At 39.5% G+C, this 23,036-nt stretch overlaps 1 protein-coding gene across 5 annotated transcripts in view; it reads left to right on the top strand.

Moving 5' to 3' along the window:
* The first annotated feature begins 13,631 nt into the window (after positions 1-13,631).
* Positions 13,632-23,036, top strand: part of VPS13C (vacuolar protein sorting 13 homolog C) — a 74,254-nt gene continuing 64,849 nt past the window's right edge. For 2 of the 5 annotated variants that reach the window (XM_020583461.2, XM_020583460.2), the window contains exons 1-7: positions 13,633-13,837; positions 15,171-15,214; positions 16,216-16,258; positions 17,024-17,119; positions 17,794-17,895; positions 20,260-20,322; positions 21,941-22,006. In XM_020583461.2, coding sequence (XP_020439050.2) covers positions 13,738-13,837; positions 15,171-15,214; positions 16,216-16,258; positions 17,024-17,119; positions 17,794-17,895; positions 20,260-20,322; positions 21,941-22,006 — 514 coding nt within the window. In that variant the 5' untranslated portion in view covers positions 13,633-13,737. Of the gene's footprint in view, positions 13,838-15,170; positions 15,215-16,215; positions 16,259-17,023; positions 17,120-17,793; positions 17,896-20,259; positions 20,323-21,940; positions 22,007-23,036 lie in introns of all 5 variants that reach the window. The other 3 variants (XM_019280879.3, XM_020583462.2, XM_020583463.2) reach the window with 2 other exon arrangements.

Raw genomic sequence — 23,036 nt, 5'->3', positions numbered from 1 at the left:
GACCAAGAGGAGGGAGGGGTCACCTCAGGGAGCTTGCAGGACATGGCAGTCCTCTGCAGGAGTGGGTAATGACTCTGGGAAGGCAGTGGTGGCTGGGGGGGACCAGCCCAGCTGGCCAAGGACTCAGCAGGAAAACAGCTCAAAGAACTGGGGCTCTGAGAAGACACAAGAGGGAAGAGAGTCAAACTAGCAGAAGAGGTAAACCAATGGAGATTTGGGAGGGACTGTAGCTGCACTGGTCAAGGTAAGAAAATCAACAATAGCAATTTCTCAAGCAGCAGAACCAGTTTTCTGAGTTTGAGAATAAAATATCCCAGGTTAATAGAATTTAATTTTTTAATGTGTGTTTTCTGAAAGTTAAGTTTTAAAACAACCTATTTCAAAAGGACAACCTTAACATGATTGCTACCATCACAGGAAGCATCCAGATCTTTGCTGGAGCAGAAGTTTCCCAGGTTATTTCTGAAGGATATTGGCAATGGGAAATTGTTGGTCAAAGGGCAGGGGATGATGGGGGAAGGCAGCCTGGGTAGTCACTTTGAGTCAGAGGAAATCTGATGGACTCTGTTTGTTAGTAATGAATGCCTGCAGGTTACATGAGTTCGTTGAAGAATTTCTCAAATCCAAATTATGGAACAAAGTGAAGGAAAAATGATCACCTTGTGGCCACCATATTTCTTGAATTTTCCTCCCTACTGTGTTAAACAAATGATACAATTTTTCTGGTGCCTTATTTTCAGCTTCCTGTTTTTAAGCTTACTGGTATTTCCTCCAGTCCCAAAAAGGTAAAACTAATTTACTGAGAGATTATAGAGTATTTAGTTTGTGTTGGTTTAGGCAGACATTCAGATTGTGTCTGACATTAAAGACTAATCTCTTCTTCCCTTTGGCTTGTGGAGAAAGGCAACAAACTTTCCACAATCACACCGGTAAATAAGGATCTTTACGGATAAAGCAAGACAGTTAGAGTACTCCTCTTGGAAAAGTTGTATCATACTTTAAAACAGCAGCTCTCATTGTAACCTTGCGTCTGCTGAGCATCAGTAGGATTCCTGGTCTGTGCTTCCATGTTCTGTGCTGCCAACTATGAGGAATGGGAGGTCTTTTTGGCAGTGGCCCTGATAAACTGGTAGGCCATCAAGCTTGATAATCAGACAGAAGTAGATGTGAATGATGATCAGGTGTTTATTTTGTGGTTTGTATTTGTTTTGTGGTTTGGTTCTTCCCCCCAGCATTTGCTACAAGTGAACAGATTTTGCTTTTTCCATCTAGTGGCAGTTTGTCTGCATGTAACAAAGCACCAACAGGTTTTTTCTGTGCTTGTATGCAGAGTATGAAGCATCATTCAGGGAAAGACATCTTGTGAGGCATCCTGGTCTTGCTGGCAGCTGTGGTATAGTGGAGGTGTCCTCTTTCTCCTCTGTCATTTCGCTTTGGCAACTGAGTGTGTAGAAAGAGGTGGTGCAAGCAGGATACACATACCTTTAAGCTACAAAGCAATTATTTGTTGCCTTACGCACATAGTTGAGAGTGACAAGTTCCCAGGCTAAGGAGAGCTGGCAGGGACCTGACAGTGACAGGGGAAAACAATGTTCCCTTGTTCCCTGGTACAGGCTCACCCCCAGAGTTGCTGAGTTGCCACCCTTGAACCCCTGTTTTTGATTCAGGCCTTTTTGCCTTTCCAGGAAGTGACATTCTCCATCTCAACAATCTTGCCTCTGTCTGTAAAGTTATCTTTCTCATTTTGTCCAGCCCCAGCTGACATATGGTCTCACAGCTCTTGCTCACAATTTGATGGTTTTCTCGGAAGTCTGAGTGAGGATTATGCTGCTGTGCCTCAAAACAGAGCCTCAGGTTACAGATGGCTGAAACAAAAGGAGGAGAGTAACAGAGGAGGTGCTGCCATGAACTCTACTATCTGTGGCTGTGTGCTGAGCAGGTTGGTTGGTCTGGAAAATCTGGCACACCCTCCCACTGGGCTGGCACAGAGCTAAGAGCCCATACCTTGGATTAGGTAAAACTGCATGGAAACCATTTTGGAGCATCCTTAGTGAAGAAAAGAATTAATTCTTTCAGTTGTCTAATATTGAGACAGCCCTATTTATCAGGATCTAAAAGAACCACCCTGGTACTGGACAGTTTCTGTTTGCATTAGGAAAAGAGTTATTCATAAGTATCTTCCGGGAAAGTGCTTGTTCAGCATTCCTGATAGAGGACAGAACAGAAAATTTTCATGGCTAAGCACTGCAGTTTAGGGACAAATTTGAGCTCACAGTGAAGAAAAGGCAACCAGAGGATGTTACAAGCCTGTTAAGGATTGATGAGCATGAAAGAAGTGTGTGCCAAATATTTCAAACTCTGCCTTATGTTATAAAAATTGGTAAGTCTTGTGGTTTGTTTTTGTTTTTTTTCTGTGTGTAGTTTATTTTTGATTTCTTTTTTATTGCTAAGTATATGACAGCACTGAAATTCTATGAAATGAAATGCTGTGCTTGAAGTGAGGGCAGTTGAAGTAAAATCATCTGTCATAAAACCCAAATGGTGACCATGAAATTATAACAGATGTGAGACTGAGAAACTCAAGCTGCCTGGACATATTGAGTAAATGCCATGCCGGGACACAAGGCAGGGTAATTGCTTGGTTCATCAAGTAGCCAGAGACCCACAGCATGAGAAATCAGTCCTGACATAGTCCTAACCAGTATGCAAGATTCATAACAGTGATTGAATAGTTGTGATTTGCAGTAGAGACCACCACGTGCTCAAATACCAACCTTGGAGGAGGAAAAACAGGATTCACTACAGTAATACATAAAAGAAGACAAATGAAGAGGCTTCTGAAAGGAAATTTAATTGAAGCTGTATGGAGAAGATTTAAGGAATGCTTATCAAAGACTTGGATGTATGCACCCCTGTCTAATGTGTTTTCAAAAAGACCAAATCGCAAAGAAAGTGGTGTGGGCTAAACAGGAATGGGAGCTTTGTTAAAGTAAAGAAACATCCTCCAAAAAAAAAAAAAAAAAAAAAATCAGATCCAAACCATAAAAACTGAGAAGATCTTAAGCTCTGGTTTTAGAATTAACTTCCCCCAAAAAAGGAAGCCTTAAGAACTAAGTGGTATTCCTATCATCCCTCAGTTTGCTAGCCAAGCTCTTCTATTATTTTCCTGTAAAATATGTTTACCTGTCCTCCAATCATGCTAGTGCATACATTTGAATTAATCTTTCTTGACAAGGGGTGACCTACTCTAATGAAGGCCTTTGTTTTTAGAAGTCCTAACTTGTGTTTCATGAGAAACTTGCAAAGGGTTCTTAAATATGAAGACATAATCTAGTTCTGTGTGCTCTTTCATATTTTATTATTTTAAATGATAAGGGTAAATATTAGCATCACAGAAGCACATCACATAAGCTCAACTACTATAAACTTAAAATGAGCAATATTATAATCAAACCAAAATGACAGTTCAGATTAGATCGTGTGTTCACTACTTTATGAAGTCATAAAGCTAGTACAGTGTGTAATCAAAGTGTGTGCCCAACAAAGAGAAGAATTGCTATTTGTTAATTTGCATCAGGTGCTTGAAACAGGAGTTGTTCCCCTTTGGTAAAGGCCTGTCTGTAACAGAGGACTTCAGCAACCTGGGATTGCCAGGGCCAGGGTTTGCTGAACAAAGAGAGAGGATAAAGCCTCTTTAGCCAGGCTTAAGGAACTACAGACATCTAAGCAGGCCCTTTGCCATTTTCTGCTCCAGCACTTTCTCCTGAAAGTCTCATTGCAGTTGCAGAGCTATTGTTTACCCTCCTTCATTATTTGTTGCTTTTACCTATATGAGCACAAAGCTTGCCAAGGGTTTTACATAAAGGTTCATCTCTGGACCAGCCTCAGGACTAACAACCATAGGTCAATACAGCCAACTTTCAGATCACTCTGTTTTGATCTCAGTTTAAACACCAGGATTATGAGCTGAGGTTTGCTTTTCAGCTAATTATGGACTGACTCTACAAACCAGTACTGACTGATCTTCTGCACTGGCTGACAGTCAAGTTAATTGTGCACTTTGGACCCAGTCCTGTGGGACACAGTCCTCTTCAAGTGGAAAATCTTAAAACTTATGTCGTCTTCAGAGCTGGTCTTCATTCCTCTACAAAGGAAAATCTCAGAAAGAACCCAACTATCTATTTTAGGTTAGATAAGTGGAAAGATTCTTCTTTTTTCATGTTTAGTTCATCTGAGAACATGTAATAATTTATGTGCCAAGTGTTTTTTTCAAGATTATTCTTATGTCCGCTGAAGTTTTCGAGTTTCTGTGTAATCTGAACACATTTTCTTTCATTAAAAAAAGTACAAACCTAAACTGCTGTAAATGTACCTAAGTTTCCATGTCTTGTCTTTACAGTATGCAAATGGGTTGTATTTTGGAGTTTGAACTATTCAAATCCCAGACTAACATTGGATGGTTACATATTCTTAGTGCTTCTTACATATTCAGTAAAAACTAGTGTTATACAAAATATTTTGTAAGTGAAAAAATGTATTTCTATACAGCTTATTAGCATTAACTATGGAAGAGAAAAATTGGAAAAAGTCTCCTTTTCCAATCACAGCCTAAAAAACTCCTATATGATTGAACTGACTGGTGCCTTTATTAATTATGATATGCTTTTATCCTTTCCTGACTACCCCGATTCCCAGAAATAGTGGTGCTTCTGCACGCAGTTTAACTCCCTTGTAAACACACCCATCTGTTCAGTGTTTTCCTTCCTGCATAACTTTTACCTCAGTGGTAAAAGCAGCTGACTGAGGGCATTAGGCAAGAAATACATCTGTTCCTGCAGATCGCCTTGTTAAAATGAAATGGGAAATCAGGTGATGGTGATTCTCTCAGATGATCCCTATGTTGACAAATGCCAGCTAGAGTTCAAGGACGTGGGGGACAGGACACTTCAGTGACTGTACTTTAAATGCTTATGTGTCAAAGAACATTTTTATTTACTTCTTGATATCTCTGCCTGGGAGAGTGTTATAATTTAAAGTAGCTTTTCTCAAAATTGTGTATTCTCAAAGTCAATAAAATTTAATGTGATTATTGGCCAAACTGTTGTGTCAGGAAAATCATTATTATTCCACTAACTTCAAATATTTTTCTTGGTCTCAAGAGAAGTAGTGTCGTCTTCAGTTTTGACCATTTTAATGGCAGAAGCACACAAGTGTTCCTATGGAGTTTAGAACAGTGGAAGGATTGTTTCAAACTCTAAAGGAGACTGGGGGTGGGCTCCTTTCATGCTGGTGACAAGTTTCAGAAGTAGGATGCCAGCAAAATTCAGCTCACCAAAGGTACTTATACTGACCAGCTCTATGCTTTGTACACAAAAATCTCACACTCCTGGTTTTATTCCATGGAATTTTCCAAGAGCAGCTAACTATCAGTTTCACAGGTCCCAGAGCCTCTACAGGGGAGAAATCTCACTGCAGACCAGACAATTTCAACAACACAGTCATAGTTCCCATGTTATTCTTGTGCTGCTATACTCAAATGCTGAATACAGAATCTGGTCTGCTAGTTGCTGTAATGGCAAGCGTTTGTTGTGCTCCCTGTTCCCATGAAGTGAACAGAGACAAACTACATGGGACTGTGTGTTTTGTGGGCAATTGTATGCTTAGGCATGCTCAGCTTCATTGATCCTCATAGGAAAGCACTGTCTCACCAGACAGTTTGCCAGCTTGCAAGCTGAATTTTGCTTGGAGGCTGTGCATCTCAACGATGACTTCAGCTTCTTCCAGAGGATCAAAAGATATCTTCCATATTTGGCAGTAATTGGTTTTTAAAGTGAGGACTGACTGTTCTATTCTTAGTAATTTTCACTCTGCGCAGATCTTATCCTGTGCATTTTAGAGGAGAGAAAGTAAAAATTTAAATGACACAGACTGTCTGCAGGAGAAATGCTTCATGTTGGGACAAAACACCTGGGTATCTACCCAGGACAGAATTTGGTATTATATAAAGGTGAGTAAGTTGAATAAGGGCAGAATGGATAGGCAGGCCTGTGCTGGGTGTGCTGGAGACTACTATATAGAAGTCTCAGCTGGATCAAAAACATTTATCTTGGTATTTTAAAGGCTTTTTAAACTGAGATTAAACTAAAAAAAGGTTTGAACATAAGCAGTTTCTGATCTAGCACTGGAATTCAGATGGATCCCAGTGTCTATGCAGTTAACCCTTTTATGGAACTAGGATTTGGTATAATGTGTAAGGTAACAGGCAACTCTATGTGTGTCTGTTGTTCAGAATTACTACTTCACATTCTTTAATCCATAAACCAAGAGATTTGTCATTCCAATAATCTCTTGAGGCTCCTGCAGCAGAGCACATGAGTACCTAATTCAGGCACATGTTTATTATTTAACAGAGTACTTCTTTGTTATAGTAACACCAGAAAAAAAGTACATATGGTCCACTACTGTCAAAAATAAAGATGTAGAAACATGATAAGAAGAGGCTCCTAATTTCTTCCTCATCTGCCAAGTACAACCTTTCACCTAAAAAACCCAATCACCTGTAGAAGGTAGTTGTTAAGTTGTTATTTTATTAGGTATTATTAAATAGCTTCCTCCTGATAAGGGACAGCTCACAATATGTACAGCAACTTAAAATCCAATTCGTATCCATAGGCTTCAGCCTTTCCAAGTCACGTATGTTGACTGTGCAGAGGGTTAATGTTTCATGAGAAAGGCAAGCTTCAGAAATCAGGCTAATCTATAAATAGCTTCATTATTGCATGTTGGCATTTAAGTCTTTGGAATATTCTGAAAATTAAGGGTTTGTGTTTTCCAGTGTTTTCTACAAATAGTTAACATATAGTCTAGGCCAGGTTGCTTTTATTGCTTCCTAAGCAGCATGCAAGAGGCTGTGGGGACAATCCACTTGTACCTAAGAGGTCACAAAGACTGGGATACAGCTAGAACTGTCAAAAAATCAACCTGAGTAGGATGTTGCCAAACAATTTGATTGTTTGGCAAGTCTCGCTCTGTTTTTATGGAAAGCTTTTTATTCATAAAATATCAAGTGAAGGACAAGGAAAAGGAAGTGACGCTTACTTGTAGGAGAGCTTTACCAAAGAAGGAGCCTTTCTGCTGAGAAGTTGACCATGACACTCCAGTGCCACTTTCTGATTTGGGACAGTTGTATTAAAGCCTTGAAATACATGGGTTTAGCACAATCTGAGCGTCAAACTTGACATCTACAACCGTATTATGAACTATCACTATTAAAGTTTCCAATAGAAGTGAAGTTGGGATTTCACTAGAGCAGTATCAATATTTACATGAATCTCCTGTTTGGGTGGTGGCAGTGTTGCACTGTCACATTGCCTATGGGGAAAAAAGTTGCAACTCTTGGCTACAGCTTTAAGTGTCTGAATGTTAGAAAAAGCCAAATAATAGCAAAGTTTCAGAGAAGATTGGAAGGCCAAATATAAAAGTGACATTTGAGGCAGACTTTTGCTCTTAAAATCAGGCTTGAGGCTTAGTATCTCTTAGCAGTTGAGAAGAACTAAAGAATAAAGAATTTAAGGGCAGATATTTTGTGTCCAAGTGCAAGTACGGTATTCAAATATGCTATATGTTGTGAACTTCAAGTGCCTCACTTGTGGAATAAGTGATAACCTACTTACATTTGGCTACATACCTACTTCTTATGTGAGAATCCTGGTATAATAAATACCCAAATTACGCATATAAAACAATAAAGTTGGACTGGTAAGTGTACTTATCTTCAATTGAAATACAGTAAACTCTGAATTTAGGTAAGCTTTAAAAACACCATTCAAAAGTTAGTTCCTCATATGAAAGTTAATTTCAACAATTAAGTGGCAATATAAAGACCACGTTCTTCTGCAATGAGAGATTACAGTAACCCTCAGTCCTTGCAGTCTTGCTGAGCTGGGTGGAAAGGTGTATCCCCAAACCCAGCAACTCACCGTCTCTTGAGTGTGGCCTTGCAGGGTCTGGAGAGTGTGATCCACTGGGGAAAAGCCTGCACGAGTTCAGCTTTGAATAGCAGATTTTGCATCCCTTGAAGCACCCAGCCAGTGTACAAGAGCATGCAGAAGAAAAATAACATATTTGTATTAAAAAGCTGCTCAGAAGATTCTATAATTCTCTCATTTATGACTTAGTGGGTTTTTCTGGAGGACTGTTCCAAAGTCCAAGTGAATGTGCAAAGAACTGAAATTTTTAGAAAGGGTGATGGCTTGGCTTTGGATTAACAGATGTTTATGTGTGCTTTTACAATGAATAAATTCAAATCCTTATCCATGAATGAAACTACACTTATAATTTAAAATCAAATATGTTTGGTCCAGACTAGACTACTATTGCTTCCTTCCTCACTTAAAGGCAGCATATTCATTAAAATAAGCACATTTTTATTTCAACCAATTTTCTACATTACTAGTGGCATTTTCATCTTCACAGCACATCACTGAAGCAAAAAGCTATGACTCTCAAAAATTCTGTTAAATAAAGCCCTCATGAAAAATTAAGTTAGATTCTTCTTATGATAGAACTTGTCTGTTTTTTGAAGATTTCCTGGCTCAGGATAAAATACAGCAATGTAATTTATATTCCAAACCTCAGCTGGTATGACATGCATGTGATCAATACTGATAAGATAGACTAAGCTCTCACCTTAGAAATTTCATGCAGAAATGCAGGTTCTATAATAAATCTCTTAGATGCAGATAAGGTGCAGTAGATAAAGGAAATGATTCTTCAAACTCCCTTGAAAACCACCTGTCACAGTCAAATTGGCCATGGAGCTGTCCTCATCTGTGGATACAGCATTATTTTGTACCATGTGGTATTTACACTTTGCTGTCCTTGTTTTTTTTTAATCACATGAAAGCTGTAAAGATCTTTGGGTCCAGGCTTTTAAAAAAGGTCAGTGGCAATTCCACGTCTTAAAATCTAGATTTCTCTGAAAACTTGTTTATAGAAGCCAGTGAGGATAATTATATGCAAGGGTCATCGTGGAGCATAATGGGAAAGGGTGCACATTTAGTTAGTTATTTAGAAACAAATGTGGCATTTTTATAGGGGGAAAAATAATCATTGTGTTAGGATTTAGACAACACGTCTGGCTTAAAATTATTCTGAGAAACAGAACTGGGGTTTCTGCAGATGACTGAAGTTATTTTTATGACTAAGAGAGGTTTCCATTTGCATATCATTTAGTTCTTACATATTTGTGCATGGCAAGTCTTTTATACTTTATTGTTTGATCACAGAGAGAAAGGACACACAGTGAAATAGTATCACAGCTTTCTGCAGATGTCAGTTCTTCTCCACTGAGAACTGAGACTCTCCAGCTGTCACAAGGGAAAAGGGAAAGCAGATTGCTATGTGTTGGCATCTTCTTAGTGCATCAGACATCTTAGTGTATCTTAATCTGTTGGGTTTATTTACTGCTAATAAGATTAAGTATTGCAAAAATTTCTAAGAATTATCTTAATTGTTAGCAGTTTTCTAAGTAATAGCAGTTGTTTTGACTATTTTGCTACTCCAGATCTTGTAATTTGGGTGTTTATTTTAGTATTTGACATAATTGTTTAAGCACCTTTTATTTTCACTTATTGTCTACAAGTGCATTTGGTGCTAATGAAATCTCCTGTGTATTACTTAGAAACAAGATTAAAAACAGTGAAAAATGAAGTTATCATGAAAATTTTAAATCAAAAGATAAATAAGACTAACCTCAGTATCAAATACTATTATTTTATGGCATACTAAACTTTTCTTTAGAAAGGCAAAATGGCAAGATCATGAATATTGATCTTTTCCATCTGTTAGGTCCAAAAATATGTGCTTTAAATATATAGTTACTTCTGAGACTGTAACAATCCAAAATTGTGACAAGGGAAATCCTCAGTAGCTGGAAGGAACAAAACATCCCTCATAATGAAAGTTGACAAGGAACTGGCTGCTCAGAGAGGCTGTGGCATAACTGCTTTTTGGAGATTTTCAAAAGTTGTCCAAACACTTTTGGCTTTTGGCAACCTGAACTAACTCACCACAAAGTCCTCTTATCTCTGTAGACTTTGTGATGAGAGTTGATGCAACATTACCTGCCTGATTTCCCAACTGCTAATAGGCATCTATTCTGTTCAGTGAGGTACAGTGGATAAAATTTGCCATCTGTTCACTTGCCAACAGTCAGAGGGTAGGAGCTGAGATTTTATAATATTAATGCAGTAAAATAGGAGAAGAAAACTTGCTATTGAGCTATCAACCCATGTACCCACCTTGGATTAGCATTAGAACTGCCGTGACTATTATTTATTTATGCATACAAGACTGTGTAACAGGCAACTCTAAACAAATATTTGTTGTTGCAGTTATTCATAAAACTGAATCTTTAACTAATACTTTCAATACAGATTTCTTGTCTTTTTTTAGGTTTCATATTTTTGGTAAAGGTTTCCCTAAGAAGTTTGATCAAATCTTGCCACATAAAATAGCAAACCCACAATGCTGAGTGCCACAATGTTGTATTTGTATTTACTTTTTAGTAAATTAGTGCAGTGATGAGGAATCATCAGATCCTCTTATTTAACTAAGTGCTGCAATAATACAAAAGAAGGCTTTATACACCAACTAGAACATATTTTTGATGAGTTTCAACTGAGTAAAACGAATTATTCAATTAATATTTATCAAACCAGTCATTAAGAAAAGGCAGTAGAATGCCTGGGGTTTTCCCCAGGGTGAATGAACATTATCTGTGTATTCAATGAATGGTCAGCAAATACCAGTATTTCTGTTTGTCCTGGATCTGTTCTCCTAGATACAGAATTCATACGTCACCTAACTGTGGATGAGGGGGTTTTGGGGTTGTTTCTCTCCCCCGCACCCTATTTTGGACTGTTTACCTTTCTCATTGAGAACACACAAGGAATGGGACCTACCAACAGACAGAGCAGCATTTATGTCATTTTTGAGTGGTATCCTATCTGCAGGGGAGGCTCAGGCAGATTAACAAAGGATTGTTGGTAATCAAGATGCAATAATATGTCTTTATTTTCAAGTAATATCGCAGTACTTAAACCACACATATGGTTGATAAAATATCTATTAAATCTGCTCACAGGTTTTCCACTCTTAATTCCATTTAATTTTCCTTTTATTTTTAAAAATCTATGCAGGATTTACTGAAATGGGATATCTGACACAAATGTGACTGGCTGATGATCTTTTCCAGGTTAAATCACACTCCTTCAGGAGCAATTTTTGATCCACTATGTCTTATGTTTGCTAGGAAAGCATAGAATCATTTATGTTGGAAAGGACCTTTAAGATCAAGCCAAACCTTTCACCTTGCACTGCCCAGGCCACCACTAGACCATGTCCTTAAGAGCCACATCCACAGGTCTTTTGAATATCCCCAGGGATGGATACTCCACCCCTTCCCTAAGTACTCTATTCCAATGCTTGATAACCTTTGGGTGAAGAAATTTTTTCAAATATCCAACCTAAGCCTCTCCTGGGGCTACTTGAGGCCATTTCCTCAAACAAGATGATTTTATAAGTTCACAGACTTCTTTAAGTTCTTTAGAACAACACTTTAGTTATTCAGGATATTATTTAACCACAAAAACCCTATTTTTTTCTGTGGTTTTCAACACCCTTTATAGTTGTGATTAACTTTTCTTTGGGGTTTTTCTTCTGTGCAGAAATGATGACTACTATGAAAAATGAAGTAGAAAATGGATGTATCATCCTGACTATATTGTATAATTGTTACAGAGAAAATTTACTACCATTGATTTGCACAGTTGTTCTTAAACTGACATACACTAAGTGCATGAACTGCCCCTGATTAGTCAGTACTCTTGCTTAAGCTTTAGTTATTCAGCTGTGGTTTGTATATACAGAAATTAAAATCTTTCAAAACTTCATTTAAAAAAAACACAAATGAAAAATCATTACCTAACAGAATGGCAGCAGGAGGTCTATTCACAATTTCCTGACATGTTTTCTTCCATTGTCTTTTCCCTATGACGGGAATAGCTAAGACTGTACAAAAGAAGTAAACAAATAAATTGAACATAAAGGTAGGCATATATATATGTATATATATGTGTGTATATATATAGTAATGAGGTACAAGTGTGGCATTTGCCTCAACAGTGTGTGAAAAGGTGATAAAACCTTTTCTGCTGCTTGCATGCCCTGGACTGCACTCTGTAGTTTTACCACATATGGTTTGATAAACTGAAAATGCATTTGACACACGCATTTGGATGAGGGTGAGTGTCCACAATTCAAATAAAGTCAAAAGCGTTCCTAGCAAAGCTCTCTGGATTTACCTCAACTGCAGCAAGAGGGAGCTTGCAAGCCTGAAACGCAGGCTGTAACAGAACCAGAGTGGTAACAATTGCTGATGGACCTTTCCTTTGTCAAACTTAAACCTTTACCTTCAACTTTGTGGTTTTGTAAAATCTTCTTGCACTAAGCTCCACAATATATTTGAATGCTGTTTAAAGCAATATTTGTCTCATGCTGATCATATATATGTGGTGTTGCTGTATTTTCACATACTTCTGAGGTTGAATCCTATTGCTAATATTGATTTCTTCTCTCTGGAATACATTTTTAGACGGAATGTGCCATTTCCAGCTACCAAGTGCTGTGCTTCCATAAATAATTGAGCTCCTATGAGTTCAGAATGACTTTACAGAACCAGTTTGAGATTAGAGATTTAAAAAACCTCAGAGATTTACACATTTGTCCCAGCGTTGACATTGCTACCTGCAGGTTCACCACACGGAATAGCGTGTTCTTACCTACTTTCTCTGCAGTACTACTACCTCTAAAAAATCTGGGGTTTGAGACTTTTTTCTCACTTGTGTTCACTTCCTCTGTGAGCTTCCTGAACTGCTAGATTAACAGTTTAAACCGTTTAACTAATAGTTTTAAAATAATAAATAGTTTTCTTAGGCACTCTAAGCAGGTTCCTTCAATCCCAAGTGAACTGACGCGAACGATTCGACCTGGGACGGCATCAGCCCGGGCAGGGCCCCAAATGCGGCCCGGCGGCCCCACACAGGGGAACGGGCGGTACCCGAGCGGCTTTCGGCGGGAACCGCCTGAGGAGGAACTGAGGGCCGCCGGGACGGGCGCCTTCCCCGTACCCCCGCCAGCTTCCAGTCCAACCCGCACAGCTCTCCGGGGCTGCTGAGGAGCCGGGGCGCGGTGCCGGCGCCGGTGCGGTGCCCGCGGGTGAGGAGCCGTGGCGCGGTGCCGGTGCCGGGACGATGCCCGCGGCTGCTCCTCCCTCACGCGGTCTCTTCGCTCGGGGAAGCGCCGGGGCAGATGCGGCTGCGCTGCGGTCCCGCGCCGCACGGGGGCGCCATGTACCGCCGCGCCGACCCCGCCCCGCCCCGCCCTGCCCTGCCCCGCGCGCTCGTTCGGCTCCGCGGCTCTGAGCGCCGGCTGCCGGCTTGGGATCCTGCGCTTCGGCCCGGGGTTTGTCCGTGCCCGGTACTGCCGCCCGTCTGCCGCTCCGAGCCCTCCCCACGCCCCCCGCCTCTGCACGCCGGCAGGCGCTGGGCTGCGCTCCGCCCCGTCAGCTGACTGCCGGGGGCGCGCCCGCGCTGGGTCACGCCGCGCTCGCCGCCCCCTCCCCTGCGTTCCGCTCCCTTCCCAGCCGGCGGCCGCGGCTGAGGGGCCGCCTACGCCATGGTGCTGGAATCAGTGGTGGCGGATCTGCTGAACCGCTTTCTGGGCGACTATGTGGAGAACCTGAACAAGTCTCAGCTCAAGCTGGGCATATGGGGGGGTAAGGAGCCCCTTCCCTCTGCCGCCAAGTATCCGCTGGGCCGCCGGAGTCACCGGGGACAGGGAGCGGGTCTCGCTGGCTGTGGTTTCCCTGTGAGGGGTTCGCGGGCCGTGGGACCGCCGACCCCTCTGAGGGGCGGGCGGTGGGTTTGCGGCCCCCTGTAAGCAGCGGGCGAGTTCCGGGGCCGCGGCCCTCCGTGATGGACGGTCGGTCAGTGTGGCCGCCAGGCGTCCCCGTTCCCTCGGAGGACCGTCGGTCGTTGTGTGCCCGTGGTCTCTGGCACCCCCTCCCTCACGTCGGTCTGTGGGGCGGGGGGACGGGCGCACGGCGCTGGCCTCGGAGCTCTGCTAGGGAGGAGACTGCCGACATTGATAAACCCTGTTTTTTTGTCCTATTCGTTCTCTCAGGTCCTGGGTGGAAGTACGAGGGTACTGTTGGGTCTGTGGGCGGGCTCATGGCGCAGTGCCCCGGGCGGCGGGAGCGCTGGGTGCCGGTGCAGCTGATGGGGTGCTTGGCGAGCCGTGTCTTGCAGTTATCAGTGTAAATAATGTGTGTTAAACAGCCGGGATAGTCGAGTAACGTGGAGTAGCTGTTCTCGGTGAATGTATCAAAACATTTTCCTTCGTTACCTTGTAGTAATGCAAAAAACCAGCTGAAGTACTGCTTAGGGAAGCTGGCTGGTTTAGGTGCCTTCCGTAGGTAGGTCATCACCTTATTTTTGCTCATCGTGATTGTACATATTTTAACATTTATGCAATATTAATACCTATACTTCAAATGGAATATAACTCTGAGGGATCTGGCATTAAAGTACTAAGAGGTATATTATATGGGCTTTCCATGGGTATAATTCTGTGCTAGTGTTTCATTTAGAAATCCTATTATGTTGTCTGCATCAGGAGAAGTAAATGTGTTTGTGAAAATAGGCATGCGTTTTCGTGGCTCTGATTCATGATTTTTATATTATGTGAAATCATGAAGAACAAGATACCATTTTCCAAGTCTGCCCTGTGTTGATAGAACTGCAGTCATCATTCACAACTAAGTGAATAATAAGAAAGACTTCCTATTATTAGGTGTGTTTAATAGAGTAGAAACATGTAGACATCTAAGTTGGTGATGTTTTTGTCATCTCTTCCAACTGAAATTTTGTCTATAACCCATGTTTAGTGGCTCTTACAAATTACACATTTTTTGTGCTATTCTGTAACTGGAATAAGGTTTTCAGGTTTTAGTCATAAGTACTTAGGAGGGTTGTGGTTGTGTTCCTTTTTCTAACATAAGTTATACTTGAAGTAATTTTTTTCTGTACTTCTGTCTTTTTTCTAAACAGGTAATGTGGCACTTGACAATTTACAGATAAAGGAGAATGCATTAGTAAGTATCCAAATAACTTCAAAATTGTTTTTATGGGTCTAAAGACTGAGAGGATAAAATATTGCTCACTGAAGTCTCACAAAAGGATACACTGTGGGTTTTTTTACTGGTTATTGGAAGTAAGTTTTTGGTTAACTCCTTCTAATTTTGCTTATTTTACTGGGACAGAGGAAGAAAAAAAGCTGTGGTTGAAAAGCAAGAAGTAACTTGCATTAAGTTCCCATACTCTTTGTCTGGAAAAACAAATGACTTGGCTGATTTTCATGTTCTTTAATTTAGCTAATGAACATCTTGCTCCAATACTCAGTGTGTTTCAAACTTCACTAAAGAGAACTGTTACTCTTCTGTGCATTGAAAACACATTGGATCCTTGTATGACCTGATCACTGGCTTCTGTTCATTATTCTCAAGTTTCATATTTTACTTGCCCATTTCATCCATTCCTGGTATCTTTGTTGTTCTTGAAATCTATTGCTACAAATATCTTCGTATCTGGTAGATAAGAAAGGAAGGAAGTGTTACTTTGTACACGCCTTTCCTTCTTATGGGGATTGATTCAAGATTCCAGCAGTTCTGATGTAGAAAAATGCAAAGTCGTGTATGTGGCTGATCAGAGCTGAGAGTGAGCCAAGACCAAGTCAAGAGCATTGAAACAAGGGATGGTTCTGACAGTCTTACAATTGCAATGTGTTAGATTTCAATGCAAAAGTAGTTAAAGGAAGGTCAGTACTGAACACTGCTTTTAGAGAAGTAGCCCACACTTTCTTGAAAAAGAAGGGATCAAAAGAATATGATATGGTCCAATTCTTCTCTTTTTTCCCGTAGTTTTCCTGTCTGCTGCTGTCTGGATTGTTTTTGTTTTCCTTCTAAGGTTTTCTAGTAGAAAAGAAGTAGCTTTTAATTTCTGTATGTAAATCCAGTACTTTGCAAATGTAATTTAGATTTATTTATTTGATTTCTACTATTTCTTCTGTTTAATACTTTATTTTTGTCATTTACAGAGTGAACTGGATGTACCTTTTAGAATAAAAGTTGGTCAGATAGGTAAGTTTTAGTTCCAATCCGAGTATCGCAATGGAAATTTAAATGCAGGCTGTAAGGTCAATCGTGCCCCTGAATTTCTTTTATCAAGCTTTCTTAACTGTAATTATACTCACTGTTGGAACCAGCATAGAAATTCAGTGTGGCTGCCGTTGATGTTATCTGGCAAACCCTGTTTGTGTAACTTTACAGGTTGGTATGAAAAACATGTCTGAGAGGTTCTTCCCGGAGACATGAATGATCAAGGGAGCTGTTTAGTGTAGACGGAGTATGTATTGTTCTTTAAAGGACTGATTAGGACTATGAAGAATTTAAGTTAAATTCCTGAAACTGACAAATATGCTGAAGGTTTAGGAACTCTTAGTTTTTCGGGTTTTTTTTAAATTCCTTTCTCAGGTGGTCAGCATTGCTTTTTCACATGAAACATTTGTAGGAGATATTTTTGTGTTGTATTTTTTCTTCTATTTCCTGGGAAAATCATATTCATCCCAGTGAATTGAACTTCAGTCATGATCTCAGGTTTTGATTTGAAGTATTCTGACTCAGACTATGACATTTTGCTTAAAACTATGGCTTCTGTTTCCTCTGCATGTCTTTTATCACTTCAAGGGCTTTATAAAACGTTCATGCCCATATGGCTTCTCCTAACCTTCTAAGGTGTTTAGGACATCAAGATATAGGGCTAGTGCTCTTTAATGCCTGAGGTGTTCTTTGGACTAAGCACAGTGGAGATTCTTGTTTTGATGTAACTCTATCTGCTTTGTTTAGATAAACTTACTCTGAAGATTCCTTGGAAGAATCTCTATGGGGAGGCAGTTGTTGCAACTCTAGAAGGCTTGTATCTTCTGATAGTTCCTGGAGCAAGTATGTAAACTTTTCGGCTAAGGGTACCATGTAAATGAACCTATAATAGGAGTAGTTCATGTAAGTCACCATTTTTACGTTCTGCTCCCTCAGAGGAATTTCTAGACAAATGCTGGCAAGTTAGTAGGAGAAGGGTGGGAGAAAACAGCACCTGTTGCTTTTACAGAGGTCCTTGGTTGTATCCATTCCAAGTTCAATTCAACAGCCAAGTTTCCTCTAAAACGTGCTTGTCCTGAATCCAGTTTTCTGGCATGGTTTAGCTGTTTATCTGCTTCTAATAGTTGAAGGTAGTAATGCCATTTAGTACTGTTTGTAGGGAGAGGGAAGAGGGTCAAAGAACTTTATTAGTTTTTTTCTGAAATCAGAACCTCTGGTATGATGAGAGAACTTGCAAGTTCCTAGAGTTTTTAAGAACTTTAAAACCTGTTTTATATTGCGCAGACCACACTTAGGGGTCTGAACATCCATGGAAAAATTCTCCTATGAAGTAATGCATAATTGTGTAAAAACAAGAGTTTTGGAGGCTGGCTGCAGTGTTCAGCAATGAAAAAAGAATAGCCTTTCTCTCAAACAAGGTGTTTTGCAACATGATGTTGTATATGGTGTGCATTGCTTGATAATGCATTTATGTAACTTGAGATTTAGGATTAAGGCTGTCCCAACTTGGCTTGCAGGTGTTAAATACGATGCAGAGAAGGAAGAAAAATACTTGCAGGATAATAAACAAAAGGAACTGGCAAGAATTGAGGAAGCCTTGCAGAAAGCGGCAGAAAAAGGTACTGAGTTAATAATGCAAATCTCCATTGGAATTTGAGGACTTAGACTGTGCTATGAAAGAAAAGTCTTGATTTCTAATTGACTTAATAAATTTTGTTTTTTCAAGTGTCCAGCTAATCTTACTACAGTGCTTTGAAAAGCTTTTCTACTCTAAAGCTTGAAAGAAATGTTATTTGTTTGTTTACCATTCATTTATCCAGTCAGCTTCCATGGGAAATGGGAATTTATTCATCTGGTATGTCTTTTTAATTATTTTTTTTCCTTGGTGCTCTAGAGGAACAGGACCATCTAGAACAACAGAAAGTGCATTGCGTGAGGGTAATGTTATCTTGCTTTAGCACCTTGATAATAGATGTTTAGCTGTGTGTTTTAGAGGTGCATGTGGTAGGCTTTCCTTGCTGAAAGGAACCTTTAAGGGGAGCGGTAAGGCTTGTAAACTTTTATTAAAATGATAATGCTTTTGTTTCAGTTTCTGCTGTGCTTTTATGATGTACTGAGTTTGGACTGGTTTGAGAAATGAGACTCTTGTGAGCAGGAAATAATTCACAACACGACAAAACAATTGAGCACGAACATAGGAAACTTAAACTTTTGCTCTAGCTCATAAAAACTATTAAGCTCTCAACTATAGGTTAAAATTGGTCATTTAAGCCCAGTTAACTTGTTTTGTAGTGGTGGGTCTTTTTGCTGTTGTTTGCTTGTACTGTTGTAACCAATACCTTTAATAAAATTATGGTATCAGTTAGGCTTGTTTGGACAGAAACCAAGCTCAGAACCAATGACAGGTAACTACATGTGTTGGAGGAAAAAGTTATCACTGAAGTTTTTGTCTGAATTGAGACCTGTTTGTTGGCTTGTGTAATGGTTCTTAAAATGCGTTTCTAGGATACTTGTAATGCTGCAACTCATGGAAAAATTTCTGAGAAAGAGATCATGCTTTCAACACTTGGAAAAAGGATAGTTTGGTTGTAATCCCTCTGCTTCTTTAATTCTCCAGTTACAGGAAAGTCTAATGCCTTTTTCTTGCTTTGCTAGTTTGAAAGGTATACGTGGAGTTTCCTTCAAACAGCAATCTGACAATCTGGCTGCAATGAAGAAAGGAGCTTTGCTTTATTTCTTGTCTTTAACATGCCAGAAAATGTATGAGGGCTAAGACAATTTTAGTGAATGAATTTTGCAGCCATTACTTCATACGGGGGTGAAGGAATCTTGATCGAGGTTTAACCTCAGTTATGCAGCACTTGGATCCTGGACAGCAGCAGTGTTTTAGCCAATGCTCTTTGCACCAGTAGCAATAGGATGAATGGATAGCGTAATACGATAAATTTAACCTAATGTGTACTGCTTGAGGAATTCCAATTCTGGAACTTCATGTATTTAAGAGTGAGTCTGTTCACTTGTGACAGTTTTCTTTTTTAAAAAATACTTACTACATCCAGCACTTTTGACACTTTTGAAAACAAATAGTAGAAAAAGCATACCTTAGTGGCTCAACTGATTATATAAAGAACAAGACTTAGTCGTGTTTTGCAGTTTTAAACTTTAAGCCTTGAGAAGGAAAAGCCAGAGGAACATTTAAATTGGATTATTTTCAACTCTAACTTGAGATGTTCAGTTATCCTATGATCATTTTTCAGTGGTAGCCATTTGTGTTTGTGGTGCTGTACTAGAATATTGTATTCAAGAGGACTTGTGTAAGTCTTGCATGAGCAGATCCTTTGCTTTTGCTAGATACAGAAATCTTGGAGCCCATGTTGCCCTACTGAGCTATAAAATTCTAAGAAATTCAGCTCTCTCTGTAGGCTTTTAAGAGAACACGATAGCTGCTGAAAGTCTAGGAAATATATTGAATAGAAAGTTGTCAGGGTTCATGAGCTGTATTTTCTTTTCTGATTAATACTTGATTTATATTAACATGTTTAGAATCTCAATTCAGTCCTTGGATTTAAGAGTATAAGTAGGAGATATTTTCTTTCGACATGCTATTCAAATATTGAGCAAAATGGTCACGCCGCTGTGGTGGTAAGGTACTGTGAGGGGGAAGTGGAAACTGCTGACGCAAGCTGATGAAGCTATTTTTTTTTTTTCTAAGCTGTTACAATCTTTCTCTATCAAACCTCATGTATGGAGACCAGAGGCAGCAGGTCTTTTGCTGGTTACAAGAAAAAATGAAAATTGCATGGTTTTTCTATGTAGGTAATCACTGAAACTAGATATTCTGAGGTCACTTGGGCTGTCAGATACTGTAATGGAAATACTACTGTGTCATACAAATTTGGTGAACTTAATATTAAATCAGGAGTTGATTTCCTTCTTTTAAACCAAATGCATTTTTTTGGTTATTTGCTGCCATGTGGACCAAGGCACCCATTCACAGGATTCCTTGTATGGGTTGGAAAGTCTGGTTTACAAGGACACCAAGCCTGGTGGGTATGCATGGTTAGTTACATTTTGCACATGCATGTTGAGCAGGCAGCTAAGATTTTTAAAAGTCCCCCGATCCAAAGCAGCCAAATGTACAAGTGAGAAAACAATACTTGTTTGGTAAACATCCACATATTGGTGGTTCTAGAAATGAGATTTTAATGAATGTGGATTCAAGTGGAATCTTGCAGTGACATAGTCCTCTTTTAATTGAGTGGCCATTTCAGAAAATTAAGATATTTCCGTCAGTTGTGTTGAGCTCAAGAATGTTATAAAATGCTGACAATATTCTACTATAATTTTATACCACCATCTCTAGTTGTTTGGAGAGTAGAGAGTAATTACCCTTACTTAACATGTCTGGGCTTAAGATAATGGATGTTCAGGCTGTCTTGAAACCACGGACAGACAGAATGAACTATAGCAGACTGAAGGCATTGGCATGCTTCCCTCTGCTTCTCTTTATTTGCATTGCTCTCAGGTTAGGCAAGGAAACAGCTTCCCTTGAAATTCAGAGGAACTATTGTAATGGTGTATGTGCTTTATTTTTAACTTCTGAAACCTGGTTTTCAGAAATTTACACTTGGCCAAAGTTTCTTGCTTGAGCTGTTATTTGAGCACAGGTTTAAAGTGAACTTGAAAACATACGTTTAGTTTCTCCATGCAGTGGGTGTGGGTAAAGAAGAGGAGTATCCTGTTTCCTTAGTTACGTCATACAAGGGAGTGAAAGCCTGAGACCTACAAATTCAATAGGAAGTGAAGGAAGCTCTCCTTTTAAAGTAACCTTGATAAAGGATTACTTGTACTTTTAAAAGGAACTACCCAAAATAAAATGTTTCTGTTTGTCTAGTTTTACCTTTTTATTATTTATATAGTGATCAGCCTATCACCTTACCTGCAAAACAGGTTGAAATCTTGGCATGCAATTTCCCTCCTTTGTTTGAGCAGGCCTGCAAATGATATCAAGTTGTTCCCCCCAGTTAGGTTAGGTACACTGTTATACTTGCTTCCTTCTTGCTTTAGTGGGATACACCCTTCTCATGTTACCCTATAAAGATAAGCACAGGCAGCACTATTGCTGAGTTATTTTTGCTTAGGTGGCCAGAGAGGGGAAAGAAACAGTGCAACTCACCAAACTGGTTTTCTTCAGAATTGTGGAAAAGTATGAGCATCATTTAATTAATGAAATGGTTGTGATTGTGTGTGTAAATAATAGGATTTAATTTCATGTAAAGCTTTTCGAATCATCATTTTTGTATGTCTTTTTTGTGGTTACTGGATTTGTTCTTTCAGATTGCTTTCATACCATACTGTTGATTATCATGAGAATCCTATTGAAAAGTGTTCTTTGGGTTTCCACATACATCTATATCTTAGCTTGGAAGTTATGTCCTTGTATGGTAGAAGTCTCTTCTGGATTTATATCTTATGCTATGAGAAGTAGCTGGTTGTTTCCTTAATACAGGTGAAATTCTTGAAAAGCTTTTAGTGAGACCTTATAAGCCATTATGCTTTAAGACAAGCTAAAGCTTCTTCTATATTTTCTTATGCTTTCTTACATTTCTGCTTTACTAACTTGAATTTTGTCCTTTTTCCAAAAAATTGCTTGCACTGCAAAAGGACGTAAGCGTAAAAAGTATAAAAAGCATTTTAAGAGACCCTTTAGAGGTCGTGATCACTCAAAAGGTGGGTAACAGTTATGGCTTTTAACTTTTAAGACTTCTTTTTGCTTTCTGTTTGGGTTAGTTTTTCAGTGGTTTGGCCATCCATCCAGTGAGACTTTTTTCCTCCTGTTTGAAAGTGAGGATATAAATTGGAGAGAGCTCTTTTTGCTGTTTATCTATTCTCTGCATCCAGTGAGACTGAAGAGAGTCCTTGTTTCTCTTTACTAGGATAGTTGTGCCTGCTCCTCCAAGTTGAGCTATCGGTAGCATTTACAGTAGAACTGTACACATTTGGTGGGCTGATTCGTGGCACTTCACTGTGACTTTTGGAAAAACTGCATGTGCAAATTACATCTGTTTGTCTGATTTTTGTCAAATTCCAGTAACAGGTAAAGAAAACCTGATACTGATGCTGTAGCAGTAAACAGTCCTTTTATCACCTTTTAGCTCTCTGTTCTAAATAGCTACTATAGTGCTATGACATATTTAAACAGGAATGAAATTGATGTTGTTCCCCAAGAGGATAATCATTGTCTATAAACACCAAACCATGCAGGTTTTCAGCATTAGCATGTGACTAAGAATAGGTTGCCATTTCCCGTGTGGTTGTATTGTTATGTATTTGGTCTTGGAGGAAGCTCCAGCTGTACACAGACTTGCAGTTGGAGGGAAAACCTTGTGGGGACCCAAGATAAGCTTTGCAAGATATCAAACTGAAGTTGCTGCTGGTAGCTGCAGCTGGCTGCAAAAATGTTAATGGGTTCCTTGCACTTAAAGGTCATGAAGCTTTGCTAAGGACTTCTGTGGGGGGTTTTTTGTGTTGTTTGTTTTTTTTAATCAGTTAGTAGGAGGAAATATGTGTAGCATGTAAAAGTGATATAATGTTTCTGTTTCTTCTGCGTTCCTAATTTTTTTCAATTGAAATCAAAAGCTCTCTTGACTGAAACTGTGTTATATCATGTTCAATAGTGAAGTCTTTTCATTTTTAAGCAGATTTCCTGAACCTCTCAAAGCTTTAAAAAAAATTTCTCATTCTTTTAGCAAGATGTATG

Source organism: Corvus cornix, chromosome 10, assembly GCF_000738735.6.
Source record: "Corvus cornix cornix isolate S_Up_H32 chromosome 10, ASM73873v5, whole genome shotgun sequence".
In the NCBI taxonomy this organism is placed as follows: domain Eukaryota; kingdom Metazoa; phylum Chordata; class Aves; order Passeriformes; family Corvidae; genus Corvus; species Corvus cornix.
This window is presented reverse-complemented; position numbering and strand designations above follow the sequence as displayed.